This window comes from Bipolaris zeicola, assembly GCF_000523435.1.
Source record: "Bipolaris zeicola 26-R-13 unplaced genomic scaffold scaffold_19, whole genome shotgun sequence".
Classification (NCBI taxonomy): Eukaryota; Fungi; Ascomycota; class Dothideomycetes; order Pleosporales; family Pleosporaceae; genus Bipolaris; species Bipolaris zeicola.
The window spans coordinates 103,583-121,551 of NW_006912068.1; the positions used below are offsets into that span (position 1 = coordinate 103,583).

General features: G+C 51.0%; 5 protein-coding genes across 5 annotated transcripts; 1 reads left to right on the forward strand and 4 right to left on the reverse strand.

Annotated features, from left to right (window-relative positions):
- Window positions 1-450: 450 nt before the first annotated feature.
- On the reverse strand, window positions 451-5,099 carry COCCADRAFT_86946 (uncharacterized protein; the record flags this gene model as incomplete). The annotated part of the gene is made up of 4 exons (XM_007710594.1): window positions 451-876; window positions 929-4,492; window positions 4,558-4,580; window positions 4,658-5,099. The coding sequence occupies 4 exons, from the start codon at window positions 5,097-5,099 to the stop codon at window positions 451-453; spliced, it is 4,455 nt and encodes a 1,484-aa protein (XP_007708784.1).
- A 2,777-nt stretch (window positions 5,100-7,876) lies between these two features.
- COCCADRAFT_33765 (uncharacterized protein) lies at window positions 7,877-8,122 on the forward strand (the record flags this gene model as incomplete). The annotated part of the gene is made up of 1 exon (XM_007710559.1): window positions 7,877-8,122. One exon carries the CDS (start codon window positions 7,877-7,879, stop codon window positions 8,120-8,122), a length of 246 nt encoding a protein of 81 aa, XP_007708749.1.
- Window positions 8,123-8,488: 366 nt separating this feature from the next.
- On the reverse strand, window positions 8,489-11,845 carry COCCADRAFT_86924 (uncharacterized protein; the record flags this gene model as incomplete). The annotated part of the gene is made up of 7 exons (XM_007710595.1): window positions 8,489-10,333; window positions 10,386-10,522; window positions 10,599-10,821; window positions 10,866-11,153; window positions 11,210-11,260; window positions 11,317-11,698; window positions 11,745-11,845. Coding segments are annotated over 7 exons (3,027 nt in total), but the record flags the coding sequence as incomplete, so codon positions are not given.
- Window positions 11,846-12,752: 907 nt separating this feature from the next.
- Window positions 12,753-14,510, reverse strand: COCCADRAFT_33767 (uncharacterized protein; the record flags this gene model as incomplete). The annotated part of the gene is made up of 2 exons (XM_007710560.1): window positions 12,753-14,044; window positions 14,105-14,510. The coding sequence occupies 2 exons, from the start codon at window positions 14,508-14,510 to the stop codon at window positions 12,753-12,755; spliced, it is 1,698 nt and encodes a 565-aa protein (XP_007708750.1).
- A 1,506-nt stretch (window positions 14,511-16,016) lies between these two features.
- On the reverse strand, window positions 16,017-17,211 carry COCCADRAFT_23380 (uncharacterized protein; the record flags this gene model as incomplete). The annotated part of the gene is made up of 4 exons (XM_007710539.1): window positions 16,017-16,360; window positions 16,414-16,626; window positions 16,678-16,747; window positions 16,801-17,211. 4 exons carry the CDS (start codon window positions 17,209-17,211, stop codon window positions 16,017-16,019), a joined length of 1,038 nt encoding a protein of 345 aa, XP_007708729.1.
- Between the last annotated feature and the right edge of the window lie 758 nt (window positions 17,212-17,969).

Here is a 17,969-nt window from a genome sequence, read left to right on the forward strand (position 1 = left end):
ACAGTTCAATAAAGTTACTCAGCCTTGATTATTATCCAACGGGAATTTCAGTCACTTCAATCAAGATAAAGTCAAACATGGGACAACGTGATTATATCTCAGAAACTATTACATGTATATATGTGACCTAAGTACAGCAAACAATGGAGCTGACTGGTAAAAACAAAAAGACGCCACCCAATGAAATGTGTTGCCCTAAATGTGACACTCTATACCACGCAACGACAGTGCTTTTGGTCAGCTAAATGATCCTCCAATGCAGAAAAACAGAAATGGCGATGTGTCAAGATGCAGAGACAACATCGCTGTAGCTATGAGTGCAAGCCCATGTGATGTACCATGCTAGCACGGCGAATCCTCACATTCAAGTCATGCCAACCTCTCATGTTCACTAACGTATCCTGAAACTCGTGAAATTCCATACACATCATGTCCTTCGGCGTATTGCGTTTATCGTCGATTGAAGTTGAGGTACTTGGCCGCAATGAAGAGAATGGCCAGGTTACTGACGATGAAGGCGATGAATATACCAAGGTCCCTCCATCGGTTGCTGAAATCGTATCCAAGAGGAGTGTAGAATTCATCGCCGACCTTGTAAGCGCAGTACTCGCACGCATTGGTCAGGTTATCGCGAATGTATCCCGCTCCACCGCTGGAGAAGAAGTCGCTCATGTATGACCCGCAGTCCTGACCTTGGGGAGATTGGAACTTGTTGTATTCGGTGGGGGTACACTGGACGCTTTGACCGTGAAGTTCCGTAACGACCATACCACCGATCAAGCGTGTGAATGGGTTAAGCTCGTAAAGCCAGACACGCCAGAACTTGGGGATGGAGGGCTTGGGGATCGTGACACCGCAGAAGAGCGCGAAGATAATCTAAAGTTGGAATTAGCCAGTGGTTCATAACATTGATACGGAGCCAACTTACAATGATGAAGGGGTTGCAGTAGGAAGCGATAAAGGGACTAGGTGTCAAGGCAGCGACCGCCTGGCCCAATGTAACGGAGAAGATTTCGGTGATCAGGATGATAAAGAATTGATATCCTGCACGCGAAGACTCCGAGTTGAGGCCGGGGATGTAGTATATCGGGAGGAAGAATGCAACAGCGCACAAGATACTGTACGGCATCTCGGCAATGACCATGGAGAGTGCAAAGGGGAACGTCTTGTAAGCCTTGGACATTTGCTCGCGGAAAGAGATGGTACGCTGAATAGCATACTTTGGCTCAACCTGAGCGAGGATAAGAGCTGGAAGGACGGTAACCTGGAAGATGATGAAGACACGGTACTGCAAAGATGTTCGAGAGTTGTCGAGGTTGAGGTACATGAGACCTGTGAGCAGAGCAATGATGACGTGGTTGAACAGACGGGTGAAGCCGTAGTTGGGAGTGCGCCAGAAGGCGAGGTTCTGGCGTCTGACAACTTGCTTGATCTGGTACGATATTGGCGTGGCAAACTCCTTCTGTTCAACTGGCTCAGCGCTACCGACGGCAGCAATGCGTTCCTCTTTGAGCTGGGTAATGTGTCGCTTGACCTCGGCGAACTCTTCAGAGTCAGTCCAGACGTCTGCCCAGTCGCGGTCACCAATACGGGGAGCAGAACCAGCGCCTACAGCGTCGAGCATCCATTCTGCTGGGTTGGCATCAGAAGGGCAGTTGGCACCGTGGCGGCGGAAGTAGTCGAGAAGAACATGAGCATCTTTACCAATGTCGCCAAAGTATACGCATGTGCCACCGCGCTGGAGGAGCAGGAGGCGGTCAAAGTTCTCGAAAAGAGCAGAGTTCGGCTGGTGGATGGTGCACAGGATAGCTTGACCGGCAGCAGCCAGTTTACGGAGGAAACGGACAATGTTGAAAGCGCTCTGAGAGTCGAGACCAGAGGTAGGCTCGTCCAAGAAGAGAAGTAGCTCGGGCTTGGCGGCAAGCTCAACACCAATGGTGACACGCTTGCGCTGTTCAACTGCCAAACCATTTTCGGGTTCTCCGATAATGGCATCAGCGATATCTTCCATCTCCAGCAGAGCAATAACCTCCTCAACGTATGCGTACTTCTCGGCTTGAGGCGTCTCGAACGGCTGGCGCAAATCGGCGGAGAAGCGGAGCGCTTCACGTACGGTCGTAGTGGGTTCGTGGACATCGAGTTGTTCGGCGTAGGCAGTTCCACGTTGGAAGGCGATACCAGGTGGCTTACCATCGACAAGCTTATCACCACTGATGACACCAATGTTCTTGCGGTTAGCAAGCACATCGAGAAGTGTCGTCTTACCAGCACCAGAAGCACCCATAAGAGCTGTCAATTGGCCGGGCTTGACGTATCCGTAAATGTTCTTCAGCAGACGTAGCTCTCCACCAGGAACGGGGACATCGTAGCAAAGGTCTTCCCATGTGAGGACTGCCTTGGATGCGACTTTGAGGTCTGAGCCCTCGTCACTGCTGGCCTCTCCGCGGTTGCGCCTGTTACGTTTCTCCTGTAGTTGAGCGTTGAGCTCCTTGAGTTCCTTGTCCTCTTTGACGAAAAAGGTTACTGTACGGCCACCTGCGCCCCACTTGACAAACTCTCCAAGGAAAGCGTTTGCGAGAAGGAAACCAATGATGAGTGCAACCATGATGCCAAAGTTCATCCAGAGATCAGATGGATCCCATGAAAAGGAGGCCTTGACATAGTCGGTACCGGAAACAATTGCGTTTCCCGCCTTGCTGCCAGGCAGAGTGCAAACTTGGGAGTTGAGGTTGTTGTAGCCAGGTCCAAAGGGAATAAGAGAAGCTCCAGTGCAAGTGAGATCCAATCGTTTGAACTCGTTCATCATCAATGCTGCAAAACCAAGACCCAAGGCATTGATGTAAAAGATCCAGCGAAGCCACTTCTGCTCAGAGTCCCATTGAATAAGGTAACCAGATGTCAAGACGAACAGCGTGATGATGGTAGAGGCTAGACGAATAGCGACATCGAAATCAGGGCAGAGACAGCCGACCGTTCGGAAAAACAGGGTCATGGCTAGGTATCCAGTAATGATAACAAGGACAAAGATGAAGAAAGCTGCAGCGTCTCTGACCAGGTTCGTCATGAAATAGACGATGATGGAAAAGACGAGAATCTGCACCGATGCAAAGAGTAGATCAACACCGATTTGAGCTATCCAAAGAGCCGACGGGCGATGGAAGGTAAAGGCGCGATGTTTGTTGACAATAGGCCGACCCATCATGGTAGAACCTAATTCCGAGAATGCCTGGAAAGCGTTGAAGAGTAGAGCAATGAAGAGGACACCTCCACGTGTGAAGGCGCCAGCAGAGGTTTTTGGAAGATCCAGCCAGACGGTACCGACGATAATAGCAATTGCCATGGATGTGATCCAAGAGACGACCAAGCTAAACTTGTCCTGCCACTTGAGCAGGAACTGACGCTGAGCCAGAGCCCAGACTTGGAGGTAGAAGGGAATAGAGTAAACCGACTTTTGAGGGGCGTGCCTCTTGCTTTCCTTGACAGCCATTTGGAACTCATCGTAGACATGCTTCTCTTCGACCATCTGAGCTTTGTAGGCAGTCATCTCATTGTCAAGTCTGGCTGCGACCTCGGACTTCTTGTAGGCCTCGGCGAGAGCGTCAGGGGTGGATGGGACGTCCTTCTCGCTCATACCAGGCTTGAATTCACGCTCGAATATGTCGGTACAACCAGTAAGGTAATCGGGGGTAGTCTGACGGGGCTTCTCCAAGAATCCCAGGCCTTCAAAGTAAGCACGGGCTTCCTGGGCAGGTCCAAAGTACACCTGACGTCCGCTATCAATAACCAGGACCTTGTCAAAGACCTTGTAGATGTTTTCCGAGGCTTGGTACAAAGACACAAATGTCGTCGTCTTGTAGATGTTAGTCAGAACCCTGAGTGAACGTGCGTAGTCGACGGCTGTGGAAGCATCCAGTCCTCTTGTGCTGTTGTCCCAGCTCATCAAGGAGGCACCCGTAATCATGGTCTCGGCGATGGAAACACGTTTCCTCTCTCCACCACTGACACCACGAACAAACGGATTGCCGACAATGGTGTTTCGAGTGTGCTCGATGTTGAACATCTTCAACATCATGCTGATGACCCTTTCCTTGAACTCTTTTCGTGAAAGGCCCGCAGGTCGCTTTCCAGGCACTTTGGTCTCCAGGGCAAAGTCGAGGGTCTGACCAACGGTAAGGGTGGGGTGGTGGTTTTCGTCCTCTTCGCAGTACACAGCCTCGCCTCGATACCTCTTCTCGAAAAATTCTGCGTCAAAGGGGCCGTACTGAACGTTTCCATCGATCTTTGTGTATCCGTATCGTTGGTTGCTGATAACTTTGAGGAAGGTAGTGCAACCACTGCCTGGCTTTCCAAGGACCAGGACCATTTCACCGGGCTTTACAACACCCTTGAAGTCCTTCAGGATGTCAAATTCCTTGCCCTTCTTTCCAAGCCCGAGAATGCTGGCAGCAGTCTCAAAGACATTGAAAAAAGATACAAAAGAGTCGGGGAATGTCTACGCGGAGTGTTAGTCATCACATGCATCTAATCTCAAAGCTAAGCCTGATGCTGACGGCGTACCTTGACATAGTTTCTGACTCCGCCTGTGCAGCTGTTAGCGTGGATCTTATGTATAATTTCCATCTTATGTATGATCTGGATGCAAGGGATGTGTACGTACCAATGCCGCTGACGGTGAGCCCATCCCATATCACACCAATGCGCTTAGATTTTATTCCAGATCTCTCTTCTTCGTCACGGGCACCGCGCAGTGTTGCCTCGAGATCAAAAGGCTCATCCGAGGATTCTGAACCAGCCTTCTCGACATCTGCGACTTGATCTTTGCGACTATGCTTGCTCTGAACTCGACTCATCCGGCGCGAGATGTTGCTAGTGCGTGAGAGCTCTTTGGACAATTGGGCAAAATCCGCTTCGGCACGATGAACATCGACACCATACTTGTTGTCCTTTTCGTCTGGCTTTGGGGAGTTGCGCGCGGTGGTATCGTCGACTGACGGGGTGTTTATGCTCGCATTGTCGTGATTGTTCGTATGGATAGCCTCAAACGTGGGGCCGTCGGTATGCTCATGTGGATGAGCATCACGCGCACCAGGGTTGTCCATAATGGCGGGCGGAACAGGGCGCGCCCTGGGATCAATTGAAGGGTCGTGAACGAGGGAACAGGGGGGCGAGGTCGTCGTAGCCAGAGATGTGAAAAGTCGGTTATTCCCGGGGAAATGGGTGGTGGGGTGTTGAAGAGAAAAAAAAGAGAGGAATTAGTGCCACGCAAAACACAGGGAGTAACAAGTCGATGGAGAGGATCACAACAACTAGTTAATATAATAAGTACTAATGAGCAACGGTTGCCCGATACGCCCGTCGGTGACCGGAGATAAGAGCGTTAAGTGGGTCAATAAGGACCGGAGAGGTCAAAGAGTCGAGGGCTAAGCAGCTAAGCAGATTGCACATGTGCATACCGCCATGCGTGTGGGGATGGGGGACATTGAGCCGCCCGGCGCCCCATTACACAGTTCTACTCCATGGCGCCGGCGTCCCTAACGGCAGCTTTTGCTGCTAGTGCTTGTTAATCATCGAGTTGAGCAGCCTGGTCAAGGGCATTCCTTCTCTATTCTCTCGTTAGATGGCATCCAGACAAGGCGATATGCAGCCAAGCAGGCTACGATCGCCTACTCATCTCGACGTCATGCCAGGCCTTTTCCCGGACAAAAGCAAAAGCGAACATACTAGAACGCAAAAAAAAAAAAGGGCGTCACCTGGCGATGGATCAAAACTTACATGCAGGGACAAATTAGCTGTTGAGGGAGCGCTAGACCAATGCCATGGCTCAAGCCCACTTTTTAGGGCTGATGGATGCGATGCGTCGTTTGAAGACTCGATCCCTTCGGCCAATTTGACAGTACATTTGTCAGCGCTCCTCGTGTACATGCTCCTGTTTGAGTCATGCTGGGTAGTCTGGTTTGGTTGCGAACAAGGCAGGTAAAGAATCTGTAAAGGCCATGTTGAGCGTCGGTTCTTTCGCGTGACCATATCGGGAGGTTCTGATCCAAGGACAGTACCTTGACGTCTTTGATACACTTGTCTGCGGCTATCTGTTCGAGGGAACCGCCGTATACATAACAACCACCGTCCGGATCAGCCGCGCCGGCACTCGCAATTCTCGCGTGCCGACGAGTTTCCCTCTTCCACGGACGAATACCGGCTGGCACCGTCGGCACACCCTTGCACCCGTTCCGACTCATCTCGACTCATCCCAGATCATGTCAGATCATACCCGCCGCCATTCGTACCAAGAGTGTCGTATACATATTGCGTGTGCGCCACACTTGTGCATCACCACATCGATAACCACTGTATGGTAGTAGTAGTAGTAGTAGTAGTGGTGGTGGTGGTGGTAGTAGAGGCGTGGATGAAGTTTACCAAAAGCCAAAAGTCAGTTCCGTGCCCTGTCGCTGTGTCCCACAACCCTGGCATGCAGTATGCACATCACCCTGCCCCAAACTATACGCTGCACTACACTACTACCCGCGCATCAACCCATGCCGGGCCCGAGACAACCTCCTTGTTCACCACCATATAGACTACCGTGTAAAAAGAAACACGTCACCACTTACACCAAAGCGGCAGCCCGAAGCGGTGAGACGTCGGGGGCAAGAACAGTTCTCACCTCCTTTTTTTACAAAAAAAATACCGTCAAACTCTTCCTACTTGCCGTTACACCATCAACGCCAAGCACGTGACATATGAGTACTACAACCCACTAAAAACACAGTTCACATCTAGGAATCTGGGAATCTTGCATTCTAAACATGGCTCACGGCCTTCGCGTCATGAAACAAAATGTCCGCCCCCATCTGCACTCACATGTGCATACTTGTGTACATACTTGGTACCTTATTTCTACCATAAATAGCATATGCGCGGACACATGAAAAGTTCCCAGCTTGCCATCCAAACCCCCCCACTTCCCCCCCTTCCCCCCACTCCACATCCCGAGTCATCGCCACCACCACACAAAGAAAAAAAACTGTCATGTTTCACTTTGATACTCGGTGTTGGCCACAAAAAAACCATCAGCACACCTACATAACACATCCCAGTCCCTACTACTACTAAAAACTTCTCACCGCGGGCATACGGGCAACGCGACGCGAAATCATGTGCCTGCGCGCTAGCCCCCCACACACACGCAGATGGAAACACAGCCCACGGCTACTTAGCGCAAACCCGCGGGCTGAACGGCAAGGCAGACGAGACTACCCTTAATGCGGTTCACCGTCACAAAAACCACAAACATCATCGTGCCTTTTGCTTCCCAAAAATAAACCCTACGCCAATCGGCTAGTGTCAACGTTGCTTCTGAAACATTTCCCATTGTCATTTGCTTCTATTTTTCCCTATTCCCATTACCTACGTATCTCGCTACTGACGCATAGTACGTCTAAGTATTCTGCCTTACTTTCTGACGTTCTTTCCACCCTTCGCTTTCTTCGCATACGGCAAAACGTCGGGAGTACAACAAACACATAATCTACTACTGCTAAATATCTATTTTTTGCGCGCTCGCGCGGTGAAAGTGGGGGGGAGGGGAAAGGGAGCGATGAATGCGAATGACCATCTCACACGCACTTAAACATAGCAATGCGAAAAGAGAAAAAAAAAGTAAGATGGAGAAAGTGTAAGAAAATAAAGACGTTGAAGTATTTAAATACTGGATAGATGACCAGAAGGCGGCATCAAAATATCAAACAAAGCTCATATCATCACCCCCTTCTATCTTTGCTGGAAACAAAACAAAACAAAACAAAAGCAGTCAAACAAGCTAAACTCCCAGAAATAATTATTTTGGTTTTTAAAGAGAGATATACTACGGGGGTTCAGAATGTTTATCCCACCAATTCGCTTCGCGCCCTTTCAAGTCTCCAAGCCAAATACCACGAGCGATACTAGTACGAGCAATAGTGGCACTACGAGTAGTGTTGCGTCGCCACAAGCTAGCGGGCAGAATACTTCGCATACGTCCTACTATACATCGTCGTCGTCTGCAGCAACGTCTTCAGGTGGTGCCGGGGCGGAGGGCCAGATGGGATCGGGTGGTGGGACAACAGGGGCGCAGGGGGGGAAGTAGTGGTGTGGGTTTTTGGGGTGGGGGATTTTGGGGTACGGTGGTAGGGTAGATTGGATGTTTTGGGGGTATTTTGGGAAGTGTCTGGAAAGTATAGGTGGTAGATACAGGATATGAGACTGGACTTTCTCTCGTCGATCCGGGTAGGGAAGACATGGGGCGAAAGGGGTTTTGTATATACCACCAAGCAAGGAATCTTATGAACAGGCTTATTTGTATTGTGGTTTTGTGTGCGGCTAGTTTCGCATTAAGGTGTCTGTTTTCTTCGGTGTTGCATGTGATTTATGTACGATCTATAGCTAGAGTGGACTGGGGAATGTGTCCAGGTTGGCTTTTTTCCTTTCATTCTTCCCGAGTAGTTGTAAATATCTAATTCAATTCCAACAAGGAAATTCTCTTTTTTTCTCTATTTATGAATCTTTTTTTTTGGTGAATAGCACTGCACTGCAGACATGAATATATGTCTTTACATTTTCGAGCGAGCTCAAGAAGCAACAAACAGTCTCGAGTCTTCGGATCCTGCGCTCCAAGCACTTTTGAAAACCCATCATGCGCTTCTTGGTACAGCGCAAGCGCATCAGAGTAGCGCTTCTGCATATGAATAGAAACCGCTAGATAGTAAAGGCTGGTCAGTGTATTTAGGTGTTCGTGCCCTAATATCTTCTCACGTCCTCGTAGCGTCTCTTGAAGAATTTCTTCCGCCTCTTCTAACTTTCCCCGTTTTGATAGCACTATTGCAAGACTATCTAAGCTATCAAGCGTCTCAGGGTGCTCACGCCCAAATATCTTCTCACGTCCTCGTAGCGTCTCTTGAAGCATCTCTTCAGCCTCTTCTAACTTTCCCCGTTTCAACAACATTACTGCAAGGTTATTCAAGCTATCAAGCGTCTCAGGGTGCTTATGCCCTAATATCTTCTCACATCCTTGCAGCGCTCGCCGATGCATTTCTTCTGCCTCTTTGAGCTTTCCCTGTTCCTCTAACACTGCTGCAAGGCTATTGGTACAACCAATCGCGGCTCGATGCTCGTTCCCACAAAAACTCTCTAGGCTCTTCAACAACGATCGGCATGTCTCCTCTATAATTTGACATTCTCCCATAGTCACACAGTATGCCGTAACTCCCCGAATGATGTTTTCTCGCATATTTAGCACGTCTTCGTCAGTCGTGGCATGGCTTGTGTTTTCTTTGAAGTGCGGCAGCAGCACTCGACACTCCTGCCATGTCCCGTAATCCCCACTTGGAAAAACCATATCCATAGCTTGTGTCGACTCCTTAACCCATTTATCAATCTCCTTCTCTTTCTCTAACCATCGTCTCATCGACAGCTGCACCAAGCGATGCATCGTCACTAACTGCTGCCCGACTTCAACCCTCACGAAAGAGAAGCCGATCAGTGGCGCCAGAGCATCGTTGAATTCCAGTTCGCTCGTCGTACCTTGCACTAATTTTCGTGGGATGCCTTGCTTGTGGAACATGCTCATGAGTGCAAGTAGGTCCGCTGCGGATCGTTTCGTTTTTCGGATGTGTTCAAATGAGATCTGCCATGTCGCTATCACTGCCTGCCGTATGCTTGGATCGCGCCGAATGTCCTTCAACTCGTCTTTGCTTAGCAAGTGCACCTGATTGGTTTCGCTTTCGCGAAAGAGATCTAGATAGTTGCCTATCGTGAATGTTTCTCCTAGTGTTTGGATATATGCCGCGGCGTGTGTGATGGCTAGCGGAATGTACTCCAATGCATGAACGAGCGCCTTGGCATCTGCTGGATCTGAATCTATAGGTGACACCTTGGTGTGAAGTAGTTCTACCGCCTCTTCCTCGCTCATCGGTTCTACCTCAATGATACCAGTGTGCTCGCCAACAAGACCTTTTGCTGCAATCTTGTTTCTCGACGTGATCAGGATTGATCCATGTGTCACTTGCGGAAGATAGCTCTCAAGCGAATCACTGTCCTGATTATCGCTGAAGAAGATGTTAGTTTCGTCAACGTTATCCAATATCATTAGCCATTGCCCATTTTGACTGTCCGCCAACCACTCATATACGAGCTGTAGTACATTCTTTTTGGGATCGTTCCATCCAGGCAGCTGAAGCCTTTCGGCAATTCTTTTGTATCCCTGTTGGAACCTTTCGGGGCTACTTGCGTGTATCCACATGACCACCATGTGAGGTGTTTCCTTGCTGGCTCGATATGCGTACTCGATCGCAATCTGTGACTTTCTAAAAATGGTTTAATGCACTTTCTACAAAGAGGATAGATACGAATACTGACCCCACGCCCCCAAGACCAAAGAGAGCTGTGCGCGTGTGTGAAGGTGCAGCTTTTCTGCGCTCTTTGATCTTGTTGATGATGTCTTCTCGTCCAATGAAGAAGTTATCTTTGGAAAAAGGCACCATGAACAAAGCTTTGTTTGCTAGTAATAGAAGTCACCAATAAGCGTTGTGTCGCACGGCAGTCTTGTAGGCTATGATCTTACGTACAGGTAGCATCTGTCAGTCCCGTAGCAGTACCTTCAGAAGCGGAAGGCGTCTGCTGGTTCTTCAGTTCTTGTTTCACGTATGCTTTCAAAACACCACAGACGGCGCGATATACTTGATCATCTCTACTGGCACACCGAGCCATTTGCATGTGGTTCGCATCGATGCTCTCGACAGTCTCAAATTCTCGCGGAAGGTCGAGCTTGGAAGAGAAGTTGTCCACCACCTAGGATTGTCAGCTTTTCCTAGTGGTTTCTGTGTCGTGCCTACCTTTCCTTCCAATCCACGCACGCCTGTAACGCCTCGTGCTTCCTGGAAGGAATGAACCTTGAATTTGCCTTTGGACGCGATCTGCTTGAAGTCTTCATGGATGTTATCCAAAACTTCGTTATTTACTTCAAGTGTCTCAAGAATCTTCTTGTTTGAGTCTTGCATGGCTACACGGGCAAGACTCGATGCAATCTGACCCCAGTCTGCACACCCGCTGCCCCGGTGCGGCGTCCCAAGAAAGACGATGAATCTTGTTCGCTCCCGCATAGTCTCCGATCGGCGGATGGCCTACAGCAACAAAGTTAGCAGCGTTGACGTAGTCTATCACATTTTAGATCGCTTACGTCTTTGAGTATGATTCCACCAAGACTGTGTACTACGAATAAAATTGGTTTCTGTGATGCATTTAGATACAATTCTGGAGGGATCTTGTGTTTTACCCAGCTCATACCTCATTGCAAATCTCTCGCTCCAGTCTAACTGACAAATCTTGACCATGCTGTGAGATACTATTCTGGTTATTGGCTTTGAAGATACCGCCAATGACGTCTGCGTTGTACCCGTACGTCCATATGCAGGCACGGGGGATGTCCGGGACGAGATACTCTTCTGGCCAAAATATGCTAGACGGCGATGACGAAGTAGGGGTTGAGGGAGGGTCCTGGGCTTGTGATATCTCTGGTGCAGGAGATCTAGCCTGTTCTCGTCGGAAAAAGGACCGTATCTGGAGACTCTTGGACTTCTTGGTAGCATCGCTGCCGATACTACTTGGTTTTATATTTCCCTCCCACGTTCGTCGAGGATGGCCTCGCAAGCCGTGGATGAATATGATGCTAGACGATGTCAGTAATTTTGTCAAATGTATGGATGCGATCGTACTTCACGCAAAACTCGTCATCATTCTGCGTGCTTGGTGTCAGCCTCGTGAAGTCGAGTCGGTGCACGGTAGCGCGGGATGGTGCCATAGGAGTTGGGCTGGTCGACTAGCATAGTGCGCTCGTTTAGTGAGCGGTATCAAGTCTTTTCCAGATGGCAAATCTATCTGGTCAAGTCATGTAAAAAAGTCAAAGAGCAGAAGCTTGAAAGCTGCAACCTGAATGACAGCAGAGCCAAGGCTGCAGCCGACACGAGGGGCAAGGCTGCATCATGTAGTTTCGACCTCAGCCACGGCGGCTAAATTGCGAGCGACTCGATGGAAGAAGCAGACGGGATGGAAGAAAGGAATAGAGACTGTACAAAAATGTTAATGATAGTACCCAGAATAACATAAACAACAAACTGGTGTTTACTCCCACTAGTTCGACTCTCTCCACCTTCTTTCCCTCCATCCTTCCTTCCTTCCTTCTCAAGCCAACACCCACCCCCAACACTCCACAATCCTCAGCCTCACCTAACCCCATCGACCCCCAAAAACAGCAACACAGAATCACCTACCAAAGCGCAAGCAACATAACAATCACAACCATCACCACCACCCCAAAAACCACATCCAAACATCCATAAAGGAATTAAATTTCAACTCTTAGGATATATATCCAACAACACCTCCACCTTTCTTACTTTCACCTCGCCAGACTAACCCCCCCCCCCTCCAAAAAAACCTCCCCACCTTACTTCACTCGCCATCTTCCCACCACACAAAATACCCTCATATTCGCTTTTTCTGCAGTTATACTCATCCTGCTCTTTGACCTTTTCACCCATTGCTTGCTTTCACCCCCCTTTGAAAAAAAGAACATCAGACACACACACACATACGCAAAAGGTGAAGAAGGAGAAGGCGAAGCAAGAACAAAGGAACTGCTTCAGAGAAGAAGAAGAAGAAGAAGAAGAAGAAGAAGAAGAAAACAGACAACAAAACATGTATATAAACACCAATATAATCATCTACCTCTTCTCATCCCTTCCCAACCCAGCCTCAAGCGCAAGAGGCGTCTTCTGACTCTCCCCCGCCTGCCCTGCACTCTCCTCTCCATTCGCAGGTCTCCGTCCAATACGTTGAAGCCAGCACTCTGCACTCTGCACGGTACCATCCACAACCGTCGTAATCTGACCCATCATATCGAGCCCTTCTTTGGCAAAGGCTAGCATACGGTTTGCGCCGCGGACTTCGTCACCACCACTGCTGTTGCTGCTACCGCTAGTATTGCGGCTGGCGAGTTGCCAGCGCTGGGGCACGGAGAGGAGCTGGGTGCGGACGACGGTTTGGGCGTTTTGCGGGAGGGCGCCGCCGGTGTAGCGGGACACGGATTGCACGACTGATTGGAGGGTTTGCCAGATATCGGAGGAGAGTTCTTTGATGCGGTCGGCGAAGCGGCGGACTTGGTCGTCCTTGTCGGAATCTACGAGGCCCATTTGTGCCATGTTGCCGTTGAGTTGGGCCTTTTCGTCTTGGGCAATGTTGTGGTTGGTGCTGTTGGACGAAGACTCCCTTTGGTTGCGCAGCGCGGCTTCGTATTCTTCCAGGACCAGCTTGAGTGCACGCATGACGGAGTCAATGTGTGTTGTTGCGCTGCGGAGGAGACCTAGGCAGATTTTCAAGGAGCGCAGTGATGTCTCGGACAGAGCAACACCAAGACCAGAGGTGGTCATGATGAGCTGTGTAGACCAGTTTACGCGACGGTCTTGTGGGGTCTCGGATCGCTGTTCTAGTGCTTTTTGCCCAGCCGTGTCTCCTACAATCGCCTCTTCGTAGTTTGGAGATCTCTGATCATCGTAGGCTGGAAGAGATTCAGAGTAAGAAGATTGAGATCCCCCTCTTGTTCGCGATGCTGCCGCAAGTGCATCATCTACATCCATGGCATCATCTGCAGGACTTGCAATCCTCTGTCTCTTACTTCTAGAACTGTCGCTGTCGCCCTGTTCAAGATCACTAGGCCGGCGATGTCCTTCGCCCAGGTAACGGCGCAGGCTCTTTTCCATGCCGGTTCTTCTACCTACAGACGAAACAGTATTTACTACGGGTGATCCAATATTGCGTTCGAGCAGTTCGGCACCATATTGGACTAGACGCGGCGTGTACCCTTTTGTCGTGTTGTAAGCGGATATGGAGCCATTGATGGAGCTTCCCAACCATGGGTGATTCGAGGTGATTAGCGACAGAAGTGGTTCCGGTGGTTCAGCAGTGGGTGGGCGGGCAGACAATGTGAGAGATCGTGCTGTGGGAGAACGGACAAAGTCTATAGGCTGTAGTTAGTATATGCTTACTCTTTACCATGAGGGCACCACCCCCCACATACCTGGGTTGCCCAGTCCGCTTAGCGCCTCGGCTGCCAATCGTACATCTGGGTCATCCATACTGACGCTCGTTTCCCGTATACTAGACGTGTCCATGGGGCTTCCTACATCTTCGCGCGGCAGGCTTTCTGGCACGCTCGGGAAGGTTGTGCCATTTGGAGCAGGCAAGACGCCCCAATGCGATGCCTCGAAGTTTGTGCGCGGACTGTATTCTATGGACGTGTGTGGCGTATGACGTGGTTTGGTCTCGGGCAGATGCAGCGACTTGATGCCTGGGAGTCTTGCATTGTCGGGGTGATGGTTGTGAGTGGGTATATGGGTTGGTACTGAGGGCAGATGCAGCGACTCAGGCTCGTGCTGGGTGTATGCAGGCGGCGGGGCACGCTGGAGTGGGCGTTCTTGCTCCATTGTGAATTGGCAGGACGTGGTCAAAGAAGGGTGCGGGTTGTGATGCGGGCGACTAGCGGTACCCCACGTACGCTCAGTGCGCGAAGCACGACGGGAGGGTGTTTTGGCAATGCGATCAGATAGTGTACTGTGCTCGACTGGCGAGAGTTGCGCTACGTCGCGCTGCCCTGTTCCCGCGTGCGATCGCAATGCTTAGCAAAGGGTCGGAGAAGCGGGCTCGAATGGGAATGGGGGCTCAGCGGGAGCGGAATCGGATGCCGGGGTGCGGGAGCGCAAAATGAGAGGGGACGTAGCAATGATGTCGTTCAGGGGAGTGAGTGGGCGGCTGGTCACGCACGAGGCAGAGGCAGCATGACGGTCAGAGGAGAAGGGTGGCAGGATGGATTGGCCGGGCTACGGCATTGCTGAGCGGATGTAGGGCCAAGGTGCGAGGGGAGCAAAACGACGGCGATGGCAATGGGAGGCCAGACGAGAGCGCCCGGCGGCAGCAAATTGGGGGTCACCACAAAAGCCATGATTCTCACATGTCAGTCCTATCACATGTCACCGGCGATCCACCCACAGTCCACGCCACCCACTCGTGCTTGGCAACGCAAATGAGACGACAAGGCCCGTTGTCCCGTCAGACCAGACACGAGGGGCTACTACTACGCCGTGCTGTCTGTTTTTTTCTTTCTTACATACATGGATACGATACCGGTAGCCTGCACAGTCCATGATGAGCCACCCCCGACTTCTCTCTGCCTTGCTCGGAGTGTGCATCAAGCCGGGGACTACAAGTACACGCTGGCCGCCGGGCACATGGCGTAATGGCGGCGGATCCCTTGTCAGCCTCGTCTTACCACCATGCTTCACCCCTCAGTTTTGCACGTGTAAATCTGGTCAAGCTTCCCCACATCTGCCCATGAAAAGCTCCGATAGCCGCAAGTGGCAACATCCCAGAAGCAGTAATTTCCATACCAATAACAAAGCAATGAGCGTTTCAACTCTACTACTGCACATAGAGCCCTCACACAATGCCTAAACCGACCCCTTTATCCCCCGCGGACACCAAAAAAGCAGCCTACTCCATTTCCATCACGTGAACGCAAACATCAATACGCCCACACGCCCCACATGCATACACACACACATCTCCACATTCACAACAACTACAATGGCAAGACCAAGTTCGACCATTATTATGCATTATCTGTCATTCGAGTATCTTGTACAACGCGTGCGTGGACTGCCCATGTCAAAGCCCAATCCCAACACCACCGTTGTCCTAATGCAATCCGACCGACCAACCATGCTCTTACATGCTTTTATCGTAACACGGGGCAAGCCAAAACCGTCCCACCCCACACATAACAATTACAACAAGTATCAAAATTGCCGACCTAAATTGGCCATGGCGCATCAAGAACGAAGTCATAGGAGCCAGGCCTAACTGGTGGCTCCTCTAGCCAAGCATGGCGCGCTACAGCTGCGCCTCTATAGCCTGCGCAGCCACAACGTCACCCTTTACGCCTTGCGGCTGCGCGTCGCCCGGCCGTTGGGAGTGCCGTTGGGCGAAGATCCAGTAGCAGCGGCGCCACGGGTGATCGAAAGGCGCCTGCGAGCCTCGCCAACGGTGGGGACCTTCTCGTCCTTCATTTCCACGAGAGCGCTGGTAGCCCTGCGGCGGCCCTTGGGAACCGGCTTCTTGTATGTGGCAAAGTAGAATGCCAGGAAGAGGAACAGGTACGAAGTGATAATGCAGATGCCAGAGATGGCGGCAAACTCCTCACCAGCGCACTTGCCCATGTTGGGGATGTGGGGCCAGTAGGTGCTGGTGAAGTAGGTCCATGACGCAAAGTAGATGAAGCCTAGGCGGGGGGTTAGCTGTTGTAATGCACCGTCAATTTACGAAGGAACCTACCAAGATCAAGGACGAATTGGGTGATTTGGCCGACGGTAATGTACTTCTTCCACCAGATGCGGATGCCTCGGGCGCTCTGGAAGTAGTACCAGTACATGACAACGTGAACCGCCAAGTTCAGGGTGATGACGGGCCATGAGACGGGGGTGTGGCCAATGAGCTGGGTGTAGCAGAGGAGGGCCGTCGCGCCATGGTGGTAGGTGTGGAGGAAAGCTGGAATCCGTTAGCTTTACGATATCTTGACCGCCATTCGGATGCACGTACTCAAAGGCTTCTTCTTCAAGAACAGGAAGCAGGTGTCAATCAGCTCGAGGAACTTGGTGAGGTAGTTGAGCTGTACACATGTGTTAGCCTGGTCTGCAGCGGGCGCCTGTTATGAATACGTACGTAGTAGAGGATAACCAGCTTGTCAGTCCAGCCGCCCTCGTGGTCGCAGATGGCGAAGAAAAGACCCTTCCTGACAACCGTGGGGATGATCTGCTCGGCAAAAAGCAGCAACAGTGTACCGCTAATGGCGGTGAGGTAAAAGTTGTGTAGCTTGAAGAGAAAGCTGAGCTTGAAGGGCTCGCGATTGCGCATAAGCTCCCGGCCGCCGAAAATTACAATGTAGTATACAACAAGTGTGACAACACACGTCTTGAAGGTCGAGAGCGGTGTGACGCCCTGCTCGAAGCGGAAGTCCTGGGGCTTGTAGCCCGCAATGGGCTCAAAGACCTTTTCGAAAATGGGCCATAGAGCCAGGCCAAAAGGACGGTCGAGCGTCGGCACGCCGTATTCAAGCCATTCGGGGTTTCCCATCGTGTTTGTGTATGCGTGCGTGCGTGCGAACTGGCGGGAACAGTGGAAGATTACGGAGTCTGGCGGGAGAGGATGTCAAGTGTTTTGATTCGAATGGCTGCGCCTATCAGGTTTGAGAGGAACAAAATGCGTAATCAAACAATGAGCGGAGGGAAAGAAAAGACGGCAACCACGACCAAGCACACGCAAGGCGCAAAGGAACGACGAAGAAGATGTGTAGAAGTGAATCTCACACCGCGAGGAAGAGGAAGAGTTGATGAGGGTTTTGAAGAAGGGTCAGCGCCAGTTTTCTTGACTACAGCGCCGGAAAGGAGGTCGGAAATGACTGCTAGGGTCTTCCGCCATTGGCGCAGATCTGGCCTATCGAGCGGCTGCTCGTCCGCATTGCGACACTTTGCAGACCGAGGCCAGCCCCTAGCACGCCTGCTGGTGATATCTGCCAAGTCTTACGGGCAGCTCAGATGCATCATGGCAGCCCGCCTACGTCTGCTTGCATGCGGTACCATGCCCACGCCCATGTCGGTACCGTCCATGAATGTTTCAAGACACAGGCAGACCCCAATCCAATCGCCTCCAGTCCCATCCATGCCCCTCCACGTGCTCAGCATGCCATTGCACCCCCAATGCTCAATTCGGTTCCGCTGCCAAACTTTTGCTCACTGTGGAGAGGCCTCGACGTGGCACTCACCAAATGGGAACAAGCGCTCCGGAAATCTTGGCGGCCCGGTCGCCGATACACCGCCCCCCCTTATTGTCGC